The 19589-nt window shown below is 38.9% G+C and overlaps 1 protein-coding gene across 3 annotated transcripts in view; it reads right to left on the reverse strand.

Moving 5' to 3' along the window:
• The window catches only part of UNKL (unk like zinc finger), a 124284-nt gene extending 104695 nt beyond the window's left edge, over positions 1-19589 (reverse strand). For all 3 annotated transcript variants that reach the window (XM_043969398.1, XM_043969392.1, XM_043969383.1), the window contains exons 1-2: positions 19459-19589; positions 18051-18260 (exon numbers count right to left, since the gene is read on the reverse strand). In XM_043969398.1, the coding sequence (XP_043825333.1) occupies positions 18051-18260; positions 19459-19541 (293 nt within the window). In that variant the 5' untranslated portion in view covers positions 19542-19589. The remainder of the gene's footprint in view (positions 1-18050; positions 18261-19458) is intronic.

Here is a 19589-nt window from a genome sequence, read left to right on the forward strand (position 1 = left end):
ACTTTACACATCCAGAAGGTATTTTCAACAATAAAGTAAATCAAATAAAACCAACTCTGTCCTAATTTTGGAAAAAGACAATTAACTGATTAAGAAGTTTAACTAGGTGCTCCTATCTGCCCTTCCCACCAAAAATATACTGGATTTATTTTAGTGACCTAGGCTGGCAACCTCAGCATCATCCTCAACCCTTCATACACAATTACTCCCTACAGCCAATGTGTTGCTAAATCTTGGTTCTACCTTCAAAATATGTCTTAGGTCCTTTTCTACACTCACATAGCCTGATGAAGGTTTTCCTTAGACTTATTTCATCATCTTGCTAGTTGGTGACCCTGGCTTGAGCTCTCTCCACCCCAGTCCATACTCGGCAACTACCAAAGTATTCCTGAAGTCCATCTGGCCATGTCATCCTCTACACAAACTCCACTGCCTTCCTATTACTACTCTTAGGATCAAATATAAAATCCTGTCTGGCTTTTAAAGTACTTCAAAGCTTTCTATCTTTCCAGTCTTTGTGTAGTCAGTCCTCTTTACTCCCCTCTAGCAACACAGTCTTCTTGCTTTTCTTCAATCTAGCTTTTGACTTCATGTCTTTTCACTGATTGTCCACATTCCTAAACTGCTCTCCCTCTTGACTACTGCCTCTTGGTTTCCCAGGCCACATTCAAGGCTCAGTTCAAAATCAAAATCAGGTCAAAAGTGCAAGAGACGTTTCAGAGTTTCTCCTTCTCAAGAATCTGCCCCCACCCCCCCCCCATCTTCCCTCTGGATTGCCTCCAGGGGTGAGCTGGAATCAGATCTAACCTGTTGCTGGTTAAACTGAAATTGGCAAACACTACAAACCAGGGCTTGATTTATGGTTTTACTGATTGTCTAAACTTAAGAGAATGATGAATAAAATGTTAATAATACAGATTATACTTGTTAAGTGTGTAGTGTTTGGATTTTTCTTTCCAGAAGTAATTGTGAGACATTTACCAGCACAATGCTGTTACCTTTCATTTATACTGTATATATCTTGCATGTACATAGTTGCCTGAAAGTTGTTGCCTCTACTAGAACATGAGCTCCTTGACATCGAATATTTTTTGCCTTTCTTTATATCCCTCAATGCTGACACAGCCTGGCACATAATTAGCACTTAAATTCCAATGGTTTTAATTTCACACCAACAATCTTCACAATCAAATCCTAAACTCTGGTACTCTACTATCTAGAACACACTTATAGTCATTGATCCTAAAGGGCCTTCTAACTTTAACATTTATGTTCAGTTCAGTCCTTTTAAATTATTTACTTGTGTCTAATTAATTAAATGCTGGTAATCCATATTTGGAAACTCACTTAGTCACAACATTTAACTGATGAAAATAATCACCTCAATACCCATTCCAGAGACACAATCATGTAAAAAAAGAAATTTGTGAAAAGTAAACAAGTGAACTTCTGAACCTGAGACTACCTTATGGCACTGCATTTCCATCTTGGAAAAGGAACAAGTAGAGGTAACAGAGATTTATTTTCTTTTAAAACAGAAAAAATTCTTCTTCCTTTAAAATATTGTTAATCACTTTCAAAGGAAAGAGGTTTACATAGAACACATAAGTATTTTAAAAAATGAAATAACACCAAATATTACACAATCAAATGAATGTTCCAGAAACTACCTTGGATTGCCTTACCATTTAAAGATTATATCAATGCCTCTAAATCCTGAAACCTTTGTACAACTTTTTTTCTATTATAGGTATGTTCCTTCAAACCTCTACATTTAAATTTTGTCTGCCACTTAAAATTAAGAATAAAATCAATGGGCAAAACCTTGCCAGGGGATTTAAATTCTTTTTCAAATCCAAAATCTCCCCGGGCTAGCCATATCTAATAAAATGATTCTGGAATTGCAAAGGGAACTCTTACCTCCAACTTTCCCAATCTCATAAAAAAGATCACTGAATTTTGACAGAGATCATACTTTAAAATTACAGACAGATAAGCCTCTGCTCTCAAGGAGTTTCCAATGTAATGGCAGGGATGAAACAGACACATGATGAACAAAGATACTCAATTAAATACTTTAACTGGAAGTATGGTCATTGATTGAAGAAATTGGTAATTGAGCAGGGGGCTAAAAGACCAAGAAAAGACTGCTGAAAGGAAACTCTGAGATGTAATGAAAGCAGAAAAAAAAGAGTAGACTTCCTCATAAATACCCCCACACCACTACCACCAACAATAACTTGAGAGTACTGCAGCATGCTGGAGGGAAAGAGCAATGAAGCCTACTAACTGTTCAACCATGGGAAAGTCACTTAACTTCTCAGTGATACCTAGGCATCTGATTAGATCAGAGTCTGTAACCTTTTTTTTTGTCAAGAACATCTTTGGCAGCCTAAGGAAAGGTACAGCCCCTTTTTCAGAATAGTATTTTAAAGAAATAAAATTCATAGAATTAAAATAGAAACCAATTATTTTAAAATAAAATTATTTTACATATATTTTTTAAGTTCATGAACCCCACATTAAGAGCCATGCTCTGGTCTATAAACGAGTAAGTTATACGTAGATTAGTGATGTGCATCAACAGAAGGAATTTTCACATCAGGAGTTCCCTATACAAAGAAATCACAGGTCCAGGACTTCTCCCCCTGCCCCCCAAGAAAGTGATAATATAACTAAGTTCTTCCCTGATGCATCATCATGGCAAGAAGCTAACCTTGAGTATATCCTACCAGAAAGCAATGTCTGGTAGATCCGACCAAACTAGAAAGGCAGCAAATACAGATAGGCCCCATAATAAACTGTATATGTCTGAGGAACAGCCTCACTAAGTTTAGAGAGACTTATCACCAGGTTGGCTATGGAGTAATGAATCATTTGGCCATAGTAATTCTAAAAGACCATTTTCTAAGCTATAGATGGTCACCATCTCCATTGGTAGGGAAATGCTGAGTAACAAAGTTGCAATCCTTGAAGTATTTAATTATATTAATATTTCTTAAAATGGATAAAATACTTAATACAAAATATTATTTATAACAGCAATAGTATCTATATAGTGCTTTACAGATTACAAAATGCTTTGTAGATAGATAGAAACTTATTTAATCCTTACCAACAACCCTGTGGGAGAGGTAGTACAATAATTTTTTTAAAAGATGCACAAGCCCAGGTTCAGAGATGTTAAATAACTCACCAAAGTAGTATGATGGAGCAAAGATTTAAATGCAAGTCCTCCAATCGCAAGTCTTTCTACTATACCACACTATCATATGCAGAGAAAATTATGTCCCAGTTAGGTTCATCTCTTACAAGACCAAACTTACCAAGTTTCAGGGTTTTAAAATGTATACAAGGATTTCCATTGGAAGGTAGCAAAAGCAAAGATAAGCCAAAAGTCACATGTAGCATTTGGTTTCAGAATGCTATCTTGAAACATCATCTTAAAGGAAGAGGGTGAGGGGGTAGTATAAGAGGATGGAGAAAGGAAAGAGAAACACCTGTAGGCTAACTAATAACCAAATATGACTACGTGAGATACACTAGTGTACTGTACTATGTAGTGTAGTATATTTAAATTGTACTATGTGCAAAATACTCTGCTGAATATTAGGGAAATAAAGATTTGGGGGAGGGGGGCAGGGTAGTGAGGGTTAAGTGACTTGCCCAGGGTCACACAGCTAGTAAGTGTCAAGTATCTGAGGCCAAATTTGAACTCAGATCCTCCTGAATCCAAGGCCAGTGCTTTATCCACTCCACCACCTAGCTGCCCTGAAATTTTTTTTTTTTAAATCATCAGAGTACCTACCTCAAAAGAAGCTTAAAGTTTAAGGGGGTGGGAAAATGGAGAGAAAGCATATGTGTGTGTCTATGTGTATGTATAATAGAAGGTATTAATTAAGGTATAATTAAGTATAATACAAAGTACAAATCTGATGAGGCAAAAAAGAAATACAAATTAAGTGGCTCTAAGGAAAACCTGAGGTGGAAGACAACACTGGGGCAGAGTATTCAGAGAACAGAGAACATGGTACCTACCTCCCACAGGACTTGACACTTCTAAGTATGAGGAACAAGAGAAAAAAGAAAGAAAGGGACAATGATAGCAAAGCAAAACATAGAAATTGTTTAGAAGAACTCAAACTTGGCACGTTAGAAGCTTTAATTTCATACAGACCACAGAGACTAAAAAAAAAATTTAAAAACATAAAGACCATGAACCAAAGAATAAAAGTTTAGAATAAAATTAATGAAAAGAACAAAGTAAAACATTATTTTTTTAAAGAAAAAGGTAGAGAAAATGGGAGATGACTTCTCATAAATTGGAAGTGGGGGAATTTTTAAACTACTTAACAGAGCGGGTAAAGAGGGGAAGAATTGTATAATTGAAAGGAATCAGTAAGTTAAGTAAAACTCCAAAACTAAGAGTTGACAAACAGAAAGTTCAAGTGTGAGGAGAAGAAAGCTTGCAGTTGCCTTAAAGTGGACTAAGTAAAAATAACTGTATTGCCAAAGTACTATCTTAAAAGAAGAGGAATTTTTTATACCCTCATTCAGAAAAAAAAAAACAGTATTAGAAACATAAATTTTTGAAATATTCATCTTAACTTAATAAATATCCATCATAACTTAAACATGAACAGATTAAACAATTCAAAAAATGAGTAACAGACTACATAAGAACACAAAGTTTGTTGCTTACAACATATCTAAAACATAAACACATACAGAAGAGCTAAATTGGGACAAGAAGCAAAGAGGTGGAAGAGTGCAGGCTGGATTAGCTCTGGGAAACTGCAAAATAATCCCAAACTTCTCACTGAAACAAAGACTCATCTTTTTTTACATCTGATCCTATCTTATGACTACAAATCATAGAAAACTAAAGTCTCTGAAGAACCGAAGTTGAGGGTGGACTAAAAAGCAGTCAGGAGAAGGCATGGTGGGCATGAGCTGGCTGCTAAATGAATGAATGCAAGGCATTAGAGATGAGGAATTATGCACAACAAACATCAAAAAGGATGGTATCAGAGGAACATAGTGTTAATGAGGATGTCACTTATTGAGTAAAAGGGGTAAGTGATAGACAACCCAACTGTTCCACTGGCATTCCAATGTCAACAACAACAACAAAAAAGCCCCTAGTATACTGTGGTCTTCCTCCAGCAAATATATGGAAGGACATGGATAAAAGGTGCACAAGATGGAAAGACATGGATGGCTTCTAATCTGCATTGTCAGAGGGAATACCTGCATACATGAAGTTACAGATCCACTGGAATATCGAGAACCTAAGTTGGAGCCAAATTATAAAGGGCTTTAAAATGTCAGATTAAGGAGTTTGTATTTTATCTTACAGGCAATAAAAGCTATTGAAAATTTTTGAGGAGAGTGGTATTATCAAATCTATACATGATATAGATTATTCCCAACTACTTTTATCAATACATTCAAGTTGATTGCAGAGATAAATTCTAATATATATATAAACACATATAAATACATATATATGTGGGGCAGCTAGGTAGTGTACTGGATAGAGTGCCAGGCCTGAAATCAGGAAGATTTATCTTCCTGCGTTCAAATCTGGGCTCAGACACTTAGTAGACCCTGGGCAAGTCACTTCACCCTGTTTGCCTCAATTTCCTCATCTGTAAAATGAACTAGAAAAGAAACTGGAAAACCACTCCAGTATCTTTGCCAAGAAAATCCCAAAGGGGGTCATGAAGAGTCAGACATGACTGAACAACAGCAACAACAACATATGTATCTATGTATTGAGATACAGGTTTCCACACTTTCCATTTTACTCAATAAAGACAATTGTAACCAAGAAAGAAAGGAAAAAAAGGATAATGGCAAATCATATATACATACATATAAATGGACCACTTCCTCCCATGTATATACTGGCAAGTTCACAAACAGAAAAAGATTAGACAACAGTTTTAGAGCTTTACTTGATCCTCCTATATTTCTTTCTTTCTTTCTTTCTTTTGGTGAGGCAATTGGGGTTAAGTGATTTGCCCAGGGGTCACACAGCTAAGTAAGTGTCAAGTGTCTGAGGCCGGATTTGAACTCAGGTACTGAATCGAGGGCCAGTGCTCTATCCACTGAGCCACCTAGCTGCCCCAATCCTCCTATATTTCTAATCACCTTTCTTGAATATATTCAAAACCTTCAGATTTGATCCATAGTTTCTGACCACGTTCCCTTTAGGTCACCACTGCAATATAGCGCACAAATAGAATAGGGATGAGTACGTTTACTACTGTAGGGGAAACATTTATGTAAATAGGTCAGTGTCTCTGCTTTCCTTCATTACATGCATGTTTGCTTATGGAATTAACCTGTATCCATCCCTATTATCTAACACAACAAGCTTCACAAAATCAAGTTTCATAAAAGCATGGCACAGTAGAAAGAACCGTGGTTGAAGCAGAGTCAGAAAACCTGGAATTTAATCCTTGTTCTGCCACTATATGAACTGTGTAACATTAAACAAGTGAGAAAATGTGTAAAGAGCTTTGCAAATCTTAAAGCAAGCTATAAATATAAACTTTTAAAAATTGTTACTTTATCAATCTGAAGCTGAGTTTCTATGAAATGAGTTAGATGGACTGTCTCTTCCAACTCTAAAATTTTAGGATTCTACTATCATTCAACTTCCAAAACATATTCTGCACCTTCATAATTACTCTTTTTTTTTTTTAGTGAGGCAATTGAGACTAAGTGACTTGCCCAGGGTCACACAGCTAGTAAGTGTCAAGTGTCTGAGGCTGGATTTGAACTCTGGTCCTCCTGACTCCAGGGCCGGTGCTCTATCCACTGTGCCACCTAGCTGCCCCTCATAATTACTCTAGACATCACCAAAGCTTAATAGTTCAAATTAAATTATATTGGAGCAGCTAGGTGGCACAGTGGATAGAGCACCGGCCCTGGAGTCAGGAGGACCAGAGTTCAAATCCAGCCTCAGACACTTGACACTTACTAGCTGTGTGACCCTGGGCAAGTCACTTAATCCTCACTGCCCCATTAAAAAAAATTTTAATTATACTCCGAGATGCAAAACAATGCATATTAAGAGATATGTCTATTATGCTAATAAATCTATAATTAAAAATCTATTCTTTTTAAATCATTTTGAGAAGTAGCATAGCTAAATAAGGGTTAGGTCTTTACAGTTTAGAAATTTGGTACAAGAAGATACCTAGAATTCAGAATTATAATTTTACCATTTGTCACTAACAAGAGAGTAGCCTTGAAAAAATATGCAACTCCAGTGTTTTTAGGATGGAGGTGGGAGGAGTGAGGGAGGAAGGGAATTTCCTCTCTCAGTGGAATAAGCACTAATTACTAAGTACTTTGAAATCCCTGGGTGAAAGATGGTTAAGAAATTTAAAACAGCATTATAAACTATCAAAACAAGTAACTTCATACTCTAATTAAAAATTACAAACATTTAAATTCTTTAGAAGAACCAGAATGTCAACTTGGGTTCTTACTAAGTGTAGATTTATACACATTAAATCAACAATAGAAGAAAAGAAAATGAGAACAAACCCACCAATTACTGAGTCCCTTAAATTATGCAGTATTTAAAATATAGTTTTGTCAGTAAGATACTTTTATGAAACAAATTCATAAACCAATGATACTTTCCAAAGGACCAAATTCACTTGATAATATTTATCATAAAAAAGGATGCTTATCATAAAATAAAACTATTTTCTATACAATCAGTATTAATTTACCTTTGAATGTTGTTAACTAATAACTTGTATCTGTTTAAAATATAAAAAATGACTAAACTAATTTCATTGGATCCAATCAGCCTGGTTTAATAGAAAGAATGATGGTCTGACCCCTATGTCAATTAATCCATAGGAGCCTCAGTTTCCTCATTTTTAAAATGGGGACAAAATATTTTCGCTACCTAAAAGCTACCACTACCAAAGGTGCTGTGGGGAAAATACTTTCTTAAACTTAAAAAGCATTACAGGAATGTGAACTATGACATTTCTGCTAAATAGACATTTTTGGCCTCATCTGATGACAACTGAAGTAAAAGTATTAAATGACTTGGCCAAGGACATAAAAGAAATGGCAAAGCAAAGACTAAAACACACATTTCAATTAAACATATACCTACTCTATTCAAAGACTCAGTTTAGCTATAAACATCTTAACTAAAAACAATTCAACTTTCCAGAAACCACTGAAAATATTTCAGACATGCATCTCATTAGAATTTATTATAAGGATCAGACTGTCACTAAGCAAAATTTTATTCTCTAAAACATCTCTGATAAATGAAGGCTACTATCTTATCAACCAAAGGTAAACACATAAACTCACTATCTCATAGGTCCTGATCTAATGAGATCCCATCCAATTTTAAACTCCATCCTTAACAATTTGGAACTGTTCACAAAATTATTTTCCCCCACAGCATTATTCTTTAAAATCACAACACCTCAACTCTTTGTGTAGGAATGGAAAATTCTATTCCAACATCCTCAAAGACTATTTGAAAAATAAACTTTATACTGTGAATTTCAATGCATTACACATCTACTTACAATTACTAATTTCTCATTTTTTTGTGTACCACTGATATGCATTTAGAAATACACCTAGGGGCAGCTAGGTGGCACAGTGGATAGAGCACCGGCCTCAGGAGGACCTGAGTTCAAATCCAGCCTCAGATACTTAACACTTACCAGCTGTGTGACCTTGGGCAAGTCACTTAACCCCAATTTCCACACCAAAAAAATAAAAAGGGAAAAAAAAAAGAAATACACCTGTTTATTTTATAAATTTTGGGGGAGGCGGCTAGGTGGCACAGTGGATAAAGCACCGGCCCTGGATTCAGGAGTACCTGAGTACTAGCTGTGTGACCCTGGGCAAGTCACTTAACCCCCATTGCCCCGCAAAAAAAAATTTTTAATAAAATTTAAAAATAAAAAAATAAAATTTTTGGAAACTTTGTCAAAATAAATTTTAAAACCCAATTACTTAAAATGGCAAAAATGCTACATACATACATGTTTGTCTGCCAATAACGACTGCTTTACTTATTAACTTTAAAACAGTTAAAGCAGTATCAAAATATAAAAAACTGAAATTGCATTAAAATAAAGAGAACTCAAATTGTCTATATCATAACTATATCATCACTATTTCTGAGTTGTAGCTGACAAGCTACTTTTGAGTTTGGATAACTTCCTCACGTCATCAAAACTAGTGGTTCAAAAGCCAACTGAGCACTACATAACACCATCCAGAACTCTCTTTTTTTTTTTTTAGTGAGGCAATTGGGGTCAAGTGACTTGTCCAGGGTCACACAGCTAGCAAGTGTCAAGTGTCTGAGGCCAGATCTGAACTCAGGTACCCCCGACTCCAGGGCCAGTGCTCCATCCACTGCGCCACCTAGCTGCCCCCAGAACTCTCTTCTACTTAATATTAACATATTTCTCTTCCTCCTAAATACTTTGTTTTCTGACATTTGTGGAAACCTGGTTTTCTTCAGAAGACACTGCATCTCTCTTCATCCTTTCCAGTTCTCTTTGCACCTTCTTTCTGATGCCCTGACACAGCAGCCCAGCATCCAACCTCCCTCTGCCACCATTACTTAACAACTTCTCCTTTGAGACTGAAATAACCATAAATTAAGAGCAAGGAATGACCTCACAGAGTCCAACTCCTTTCATTTTACCGGTAGGAAATTGAAACTCAGTTAGGTTCAGCGACTTGTCTAAATCACACAAATAAGGAGAGGCAGGATTTGAAACCAATTCCTTTCACTCCAAAGCACTGTATCACAATGCCTTTCCACCTGCCTATATTACCCCCTCCAGATCCTTATTGCTAAGATCTATCAACTTTAATGTCACTCTTCCTTCTTTCTCAAAGAATTCAGGACTTTGCTTTTCTACATACAAACCCATAATTTCAAATAACAGTCTCTCTCTTCATCAACCTCAATTCCCATAACCTACATTTTAGTTTTTTGTTTTGTTTTTTTTGTGGGGCAATGGGGGTTAAGTGACTTGCCCAGGGTCACAAAGCCAGTAAGTGTCAAGTGTCAAGTGTCTGAGGCCGGATTTGAACTCAGGAACTCCTGAATCCAGGGCCAGTGCTTTATCCACTCTATGACCTACATTTTAAATCACTTATGCTATCATAGCTTAAAATCTCATCATCACCCATAAAAGTGCCACTTTCATGAATTCTGAAATTCACTTCTCTAATAATTATCTGGTCTGCCATCTATTTACTCCTCCCAAACCTATTTTTCACTAGTCTCCAGTTTCCCACCTTTCTCTCAATCCACTGCTTAATCTGGTCTCACTTCCACCCTTTAATCAATGACACTATTTATGATTAACCAATTTAACTACAACACTGTCCTCCACATTCCACTCTCTTGCCTCCTGGCCTTCATTCACACCCAGTCAAATCCTCAACCTTACACCACTTCCTTCCATCCTCCTTCACACAACTATGCAGACTGGATCCATTATAAATTCAATTTATCTCATTTCAATTGGGCTCTCAATGTTGCATAGCAATCCTTTTATTCTTCCAAAATTGGCGCTCTCTCTCTCCCTCCCTTCAGCAAGTATTCTGAGGTACTCCCATCTCTCCAATGTCCTGACCAGCTACAGTATTTTTATCAAAGCCCTTTCTTTTATCATAAATTCTCTCATCTCCTTACTCCACACCTCAAAATCCTTCTACATCGTCACCTAAACTCTCCTCCTTTATCCTGATTTCTGAGAAAGAAGTGGCCCTTCTTGTCAAGATCAAACCTTCACTTATGTCCTCCATCTATTCCCTCTCAACAGAAAGAATTATTATTATTATTCATTATTTCCTCTCAAACATCTTGAACCTTCCTCTAATTACTAGGTCCATTCCCAGTGCCTACAATCAGATTCAGATCTCAATGACTCATTATCCATCTCCCACCTCCTTAGCATTAGTGTTCCCCCAGGCTTTGTCCTGAGAACTCTTTTCCCTCCAGTTTCATCCTTGGTGACACCATTTGCTTCCTTTGATTCAAAAAACTCTACATGGATGACTATCAAATCAATGATTGGAAAACAGGGACTGAACCTGTGATTTCATTAATACAAGGAATACCAGGACAAGGAAACTCCCTCTACCAATTCATGTCAGTACCTAATTTTCCAAGAATAGTCTCTGAGAGTTACCTAGTGCATTGAGTTTAAATAACTTGCTCAAAGTCACACCCAATATGAATCAGTGGCAAGACAAACCCAGGTCTTAGAAGTTACTCCCCTCCACTTAGAATTTAGGAACAATTCACCTTCTTACAGTTCCTCACAAAAAGACACTACAATACCCACGTCCATGCATTTTCATTGTCTGTCCCCCATGCCTGGAATGTTCTCCCTTTCTACCTCTGCTTCCTGCTACCTCCTCCAGGAAGCTTTATGTGAGCCCTCACTAGACATTGCTCTCTTTCTTCAAATTGCCTTCTACTATATTTATCCACATACATGTTTTATCTCCCAGTAAAATATAAACTTTTTATAGGCAGGGATTATTTTCTCTCTCAAATCTGTCCTCAGACACTGACTAAATCTAACGCTGGGCAAGTCACTAGGATCAAATGAGACAGTATCTGTCAAGTGTTTAACACAGTGCCTGACACATATTAGGTGCTATATAAATGCTCTTTCTATCTTGCCACTGGACCCAGATGGCTCTGGAAGAGACAGTGAGGCTGGTGATTTTGCACAGCCCTCCCTCACTTAAATCCAATTCACTGCAAGTCATGACATCACCTCTCAATGTCATGGTCCTCTTTGAGAACTAAGGACAAACAACAATTCTTGCCCCCGACTGGAAAACCCAAGGGAAAAAGTGACACTGACCTATATTTCCAAGCCCAAGTCAGCAGAGAGATAGACAGAGAGGTCTGTAGACACTGTTGACAAAGAGGATGCAGTCTGGCCAGAGATGCCATGGTATGCAGGAATTAGGATCTAGGCTACACACCAGGGCAAAAAAAGGTCCCAAACATACATAGAGAACCCCAACCTTATGAAGGATGCAAGAACAGGTGTCAATTGGGCAGCTCTGTCATTCACTACCCAGTTCTGGGTCACAGATCCAGGGTAGACTGAAGAGGAAACCTGCACTCAGGAGATTAGCTTCTAAGACTGAGGAGCTGTCACCAGCCCTAGACTATGCAATGAGCAAGGAACAAGTTTAGAAGCAAACAGCAGCTGTGTGTCTCAGACCCCAGGAACAAAGTACAGTCTCAGTTCCAGTCTCCAGTCTAGTCTGAAGCCTCCAGTTTAACAGCCAAAGAAAGAAACCTAGATCCTCAAAGAAAGAATCCTAGACCCACGAAGAACCTACAGTTCTGTCACTCTGAATCAGCAGAGCTTTTCAACAGGCTAATGGATGCTTAGTCCAATAGCAGTCTACTAGAACTTCCAATCAGGAGCAAGCCAATAAGAGTATTACTATGCAAACCCACACCCAGGTCAGGGACTTATGAAGCTCAGACAAGGAAGGCAATGATCAGACTTTGCCCAGGATCAGATCACTTTGGAAGCACTGAAACTTTGCAGGTCTGCTCTCTGAGCTGTCCCTAAGAATGTGGACTCAATAAAACCCCAAGAAACCAATGACTGGACCCAAGAAGACAAAAGCTCAGCCCAGACATTACCCTCCCCCAAGAAGTATGCATAGCCTGGCCCTAACATCAACAAAACAAAACAAAATGAATCCCACCACATAGAGCTAGTATGATGACAAGGACACTCAAGACACAAACCTAAAGAGAACTGACTTCAAAACATCTACAAGCAAAGCCTCAAAGAAAAACACTGCTTGGGAACAAATTCAACTATAATTCCTTAAAGAAATGGAGACTTAGAAAAAATATATTTTTTGAAAACTGTTATGGGCCTGGGTACCTCATTTGAATGGCCCTGGGTACCCCAGAAGTTTTGTGGGGTAAATCAAAAAAACCTTCTCCTTGAGAAACTAAACCAAAGGAGAGACACACCTAAAGAGATAAGTGGCACTGGATCAGAACTGAGTTAGGTCCAGGACCACCACCCTTCATTCCTGTCTCCCCCACCCCTCAGGGAGATAAAGATAAAGATTAGGTGTGGCTGCTGCCATTGTGGCATGAGGGGGAGAGATCCGAAGATACCCCTCACCCAACTTCCCCCAGCCACCACCAGTGGGATTCTTCCCCAATAAGGGAACTTGCCACAGTCAGATGATCACCCCCATCAGTCCTCTATAAAAGTATCTCAGAACCACACCTCTGTGCCAGGCCTTCTCCCCACGAGAAGAAGTCCAAGGATTTCTCTCTTGGTTTCCTTTCCCTAGCCCCTAAATAAACTATTATTTTATTCTAATTGGATTTGTGTACAAGAGGGTGTAATTCTTTAAAGAGGAATTCCTAAGAACCCCTACCCCTAGCCCTTTCTCAAACCCCAACCTGATTTCCCCCACAACAAAAACCAAATGAGAGGACTAGAGGAAAAAATTGGGGAAATAAATGCAATTTCATGGAACAAAAATCTGGAATATAATTAACAGCCTGGAAGTAGGGATATAAAACCTTACCCAAGGAGGAAAGAAAACTAGCTGAGAATTAGAATTTACAAAATAGAAGTTAATGTCTCTGATATAGGAGGAAAAAAAATGGGTTAACAGAAAAACCTAAGATCCAAGCTTTAATTCAAATATGAGCACTAAGAGGGATTCAGACCTCAGTTAATGGGTAACTTACAAGTCAGGATGCTAAGTTCTTTTATGCACATAAATCAGGACCCATAACAGGAACAGAGGGAGAGAGGCCATGAAGACCTTAAATAAAATGACAGGCTATAGAAACTTAGACTAGGAATAAATGAAAAATGAAGGTGTTTTGAAACTAGCCATGGGAATTAGAAAGGGACATGCGCAGAAAAGCCCAAATTTATCCCCAGATTCACCTTATGACTTGTAAACCCCAAAAACACACTTCCACAGAAAAAGTTACCCACCGGGGTGGTGGTGGTTGGCTTAGGACCCCAGGAACTCCAAATTAGGATAGGCCCTACCCTGTGAGTCCCAAAGGTGGGGATTATTATAATGAGACTAATAATCAATTTATCCATACTTTAAATATAACTGTCTTTTCTTTCACTATTCGAGAGATACCTTTCCACTATTCTGGCTCTCTCCCTGTGGTCACTCACAGTATTGCAATAAAACTTGGGAAACTGAGTCAGAGTCTTGTAATTCTTTTGGGATGACTCACAATCAATTTGACCTTAAATTCCAGCCCACATCAGTCTCCATTAGACAAGAGATGTCTCCATGAGAAAAAAAAAAACAGCCAGTGAAAAGGCTGAAAAAAATTAGAAGAAAATGTAAGGTAACGCATTGCAAAAACTGAGGTAGAAAATATATCAAAGAAAAAAAATTTCAAGAATCATTAGACTACCTGAAAGCTCTGACCAAAAAAAGAAGCCCACCATAATATTTCAAGAAATTTTAAAAGAAAACTACCCAGATAGCTTAGAACCAGAGGGCACAATAGAAATTGAAAGCATCTATTGGTCACCTCCCAAAAGAAAACACAAAATAAAAACTCCCAAGAAAATTACAGCTAAAATCCAAAGCTTCGTGGTCAAAGAAAAAATATTTCAAATAGCAAGAAAGAATGAATTCAAGTACTAAAAAGTTATAGTGAGGATCACACAAAAACTCCATAGGCACCACCATAAAAAAGTAGAGAACTTGAAATATGATATTCCAGAAAAAATATATAGACTTATAACCAAAATAACTTATCTGAGCATAATTCTAAAGGAAAAAATGGACCTTAAATTAATAAGACTTCTAAACATTCCTAAAAGATCACTGCTACATAGAAACTTTGAAATGCAAACAAAAGTTTCAAGAGAAACATGAGAAAACAGTAATAAGGAACTAAACAAGAATAAACCGTATCCTAATATAGAGAGTTGATATTCATGTCCCCTCAAAACCCTATCATCACCAGAGGTCATAGAAAGCATGTAATTAGAGAGCCTAGGAATAGTTCTCTTATTTTTTTTTTTTGATGCTCTTAAAAGCATGGAAAGGCTAAAGAAAAGAAATACACTGATGAAAAGTAGGAAGAGACAGGGAAAATAGTCAAAATTACCTCACATAATTGGGGTGTGCAAGTAAAAGTTTATACAAACAAGGAGGAAAGGGTAAGGGGGAGCAAGAGACACTTGAACCTCAGTCTCATATGAAATGGTCAAAGGATACAATATACACATAAATTGTAGTACAGAAATAGATTTCGTTCAAGAGAAAAACAGGAAGGAATGGGGGAAAGGGGAGAATAAGAGAGAAGATAAAGGGAGGGTTTAGTGTAAGCAAAACAAACTCTTACTTAGAAGGGTGTATTTCAAAGAGGGGCTTAAAAGAAAGAGGGGAAAAAGGTAAGAACCTATTATTGAGCTCTGGGTAAGGGAAAGAGAAGACGGGCAGAAAAAAGAAGCATATTATGCCAAAACTAGAGAATTAGTGCTGGGCTTACTCCCGCATCACTCTCTTCTTCATAGAGTGAGCAGGAACCAAAGTGAAGGAAAAGTATAAGGGAATAGAATGAAAGGAAATACAAAACTCAAAATCATAACTGTGAATGGGATGAACTCACCCATTAAAAAAAAAGGTAGAAAAATGGATCAGAAAACAGAATCCAACAACATATTGGCTACAAGAAACACACTTGAAACAGAAAAATGTAAGAGTTAAAAATAAATGTTATGGGCCCAGAGCACCCCAGAAGTTCTCTGGGGTACATCAAAGAACCTTCTCCTTGAGAAACTAAACCAAAGGACAAACACACCTAAAGAGATAAGTGGAACCTGATCAGGACTGAGCTAGCTCTGGGACCACCACCCTTCATTCCAGTCTCCCTCACACCTGGGGAGATAAGATTAGGTGTGGCTGCTGCCTTTGTGGCCGGAGGAGCAGAGAGATGGCTTGAGAGATCCACAGCCACCTGTCACCCAATTCCTCCAGCTATCACCACTAGGGGATGGTCCTCCCTCAATAAGGGAACTTTCCACAGTCAGATGATCACCCCCATCAGTCCTCTATAAAAGTATCTGCCTGTCTCCTGCCCGAGGAGATTGGTATCTCAGAGCCATGCTCTATGCTATGCCTGCTCCCCATGAGAAGTCCAAGGATTTCTCTCTTGGTTTCCCTACTCCAGCTCCTAAATAAACTACTATCTTATTATATTGGATTTGTGTGCAAGAGGGTGTAATTCTTTAAAGAGGAATTCCTAAGGACCCCAAACCCCTACTCCTATCCCAAACCCCCTACCCAATTTTCCCCCACAACATAACAGGGTGAAGCAAAATGGATTATGCTTCAGCTACCATTTAAATAAAGTAGGAATAGTAACCATGATCTCAAAGCAACAGTTAAAAGGGAAACTACATTTTGCTGAAAAGTACCATAAAGAATGAATTAGGGGGCAGCTAGGTGGCATAGTGGATAGAGCACCGGCCCTGGAGTCAGGAGGACCTGAGTTCAAATCCGACCTCAGACACTTAACACTTACTAGCTGTGTGACTCAGGGCAAGTCACTTAACCCCAATTGCCTCACTAAAAAAAAAAAAGAAGAAGAAGAATGAATTAATGGGGGCAGCTAGATGGTGCAGTGGATAAAGTACTGGCCCTGGATTCAGAAGGACCTGATTTCAAATCCGGCCTCAGACACTTGACACTTATTAGCTGTGTGACCCTGGGCAAGTCACTTAACCCTCATTGTCCCCCCCCAAAAAAAAAATAAAAATAAAAAAGAATGAATTAATAGCAGCAATAAATATATACATCAAATGAAATAGCATGTAAATACTTAAGGGGAAAGTTAAATGAGTTACAGGGAGAAATAGACAGGAAAACTATAATAGTCAAATACTTCATTACCTCTCTCAGATCTAGATTAATTTAACCAAAAAAATAAACAAAAAAGAACTGGATGGCCAAAGAGAATTTTAGAAAACGTAGATATGACAGACCTCCAGATATTATCGAATGGAAATAAAAAAAGATTTCTCAGCTGTGCATGCCACTTTTACAAAAGCTCATCAGATATTATGGCATAAAAATCTTAAAAACAAATGCAAAAAAGCAGAAATATCAAGTGCATCTTTTACAGACTACAATATTATATTCAACAAAGGGCCAGAAAAGAAAAGATTAAAATTTTTAAAAAATAATAACATAAAGGGTTTATACTTATCACATTAACAATGGTAGCTCAAGATTTTTTTAGTCCCTGAAAAAGGCCTTCCTTGCCTAAAGCAAGGGAGCATACCTCCCTTTTCACAGGTTACACATTTTGAAAAGCACATATACTTACTGAGTGTCAAAGAAAATGCAAAATAACTGTAACTTGGTTCAATACAAAGTTGTTGGGTTTTGTTATTGTTTTTGTTTTTTTCATAAAATCATCGGTTTTCAATTCACTCTCTGAAAGTCAGTGACACCAATGGTCACTTTCATACCAATTAAGTTATTTTTTGCAGTAAACTTTGTGGGTGAAGAGTTTTCAATTTGTTTTCTACTTTAAAATTCACATAAATTTGTACTTCACACCTCTTTGTAACATTTTTGAGAAAACAATTTTAATTTCATTACTACAGGTATAGAGAGGAAACCCAATTCTTTTAAATTGCTAAAAGTTTTAAAGTCCACCATCAACATATTCAGACCTATTATCAACTATATAAGCACTTTGAATAATAACAGAGTGACAAAGGAGGGAATAGTTGGTGTACTTTTAAAACCTTAAGAATGCAGAATCTTTCATACGCTAGATAAATACTTTCTGGTAAATCATTAATTTTAGTTAAAATCTTTAAAGCTGCTTTCTTCACCTTCCAATGTGATGACTAAGAATTGTCTTTGTCCAGGTAAGATGCAAACGATTATTATAATCACTTTGATAATCACCATAACTTACTAAAAGTACAAAAAGAAAGTTATACACTTACTCATCACCATCCGGACAAATTCCTGTAGTCTCATCATATTTTGTACAATATACATCAGGACTATAATTAAAAGTTCCATCACGCCTTCGGATGGGTCTACGGCGACGCTGATTTAGGAAATGCCAATGAAAACAGGTAAATGGTCTGTGTTGTGTACACTTGTGCTGCAAAAACAGGGGGCACTGTTCTGTCCTAAATTCCTTTAGATACCTAAAAAGATAAATGGTATTACAAGTCGTTTCAGCTGGAGGGAAGTACTATACATTCGATTCAGTGTTTGCTTGATAACTTGATAACTTGATAAGTTCTCATTGTCAGTCTAAACTGTGTATAACAATGTAACTTTATTAGAGCCAAGCAACTTAATGTTAATTGCTTAATGGTTTTTTAATGACCACAGACAAACTCTGAAAGGGAATCTATGTAAAATAGACCTATCCGACAGTTATCTACTTCAATTAGACAGCAAAGGGGAGAGAGAGAGTGGGAGAGAGGGAGGGAGGAAGGACAAGAGAATCCCCCAGGCACAGGTTCGTTTTAAATGCAGAAAGGGGGGTAAAAATGCAAAACAAAAAAACGAAAAACAAAACACAGCACATCCCTCCCAACCATCCACACCCGATTCCTTCAGAATATACAGAATTCAACTACCAAGTCAACTCCTAAACAGTCCCGAAGGCAGATTTTGCAAATTTTTGCTTAACACCAATGTTGCTTCAGCACTTTTTAAATGAAGAAGGGAAGAGGGGTGTGTGTGAGGGGTGTGAGTGAAGGTAAAGATTGGCAGTTTAGGCCTGGCATCTGGGGTTCCCGGCAGGGAAGGGGACGGGGAAATAGCAGGGTGGCAGTCAGTAGAGGGAGAGGGAGCAGGCGGGGTAGAAGACCCCGGAGCCCCGGGACGCGGGAAGGAGACGGGCGGGACAGCACGGGCCCAGGTGGGCTGCGGAAAGCCCGGGAGGCCGCGTAAGGGCCACTAGGCAGGAAGTTCAGGGTATCCGGCAGGGAGTGGGGCGGGTCAGGCCCGGCCCGGAGCCCAGGAGTCCAGCGGGCGGAGAGGCCTGGGGGAGGGGCGGGCTGGGAGGCGGCTCCGCGGGCGGGGGGAGGGGAGGGCGGGGAGGACGGAGGCGGCGGCGGCCGCTCGGAGGCCGCGGGAGCGCTCCAGCCGCCCCGCCCCGCGCCGCGCCACCGCCTCCGGCTCAGAGCAGTGCAGTCCCGGAGCCCGCGAGGCCGAGACGCGAAGAGGACCGGGAGCTAGGGGGAGGAGGGAGGGGGACGCGGGCGCGCGGGCCGAAGCGCTTGGCGGCGGGGGCGGAGGCGCGCGAGGCCGCTTCCCGCCTGCCGTGGCGGAGGCAGCTGCGGCTACGACGGCAACAGCCCCGGGCGGTAGGGGGCGGCACGGGACACTGACCTGTAATGAGTCGGTTTCTCCGTCTGGGGGGGGGATCCGCTCAGCGCCACCGCCGCCGCCGCCGCTTTCGAAACCGACGGCATTTTCAGTCAAAACAATGCAGCGCGCATGCGCCGGTCGGACCCGCCCCC

The sequence above is a fragment of the Dromiciops gliroides genome, chromosome 1, assembly GCF_019393635.1.
Source record: "Dromiciops gliroides isolate mDroGli1 chromosome 1, mDroGli1.pri, whole genome shotgun sequence".
In the NCBI taxonomy this organism is placed as follows: Eukaryota; Metazoa; Chordata; class Mammalia; order Microbiotheria; family Microbiotheriidae; genus Dromiciops; species Dromiciops gliroides.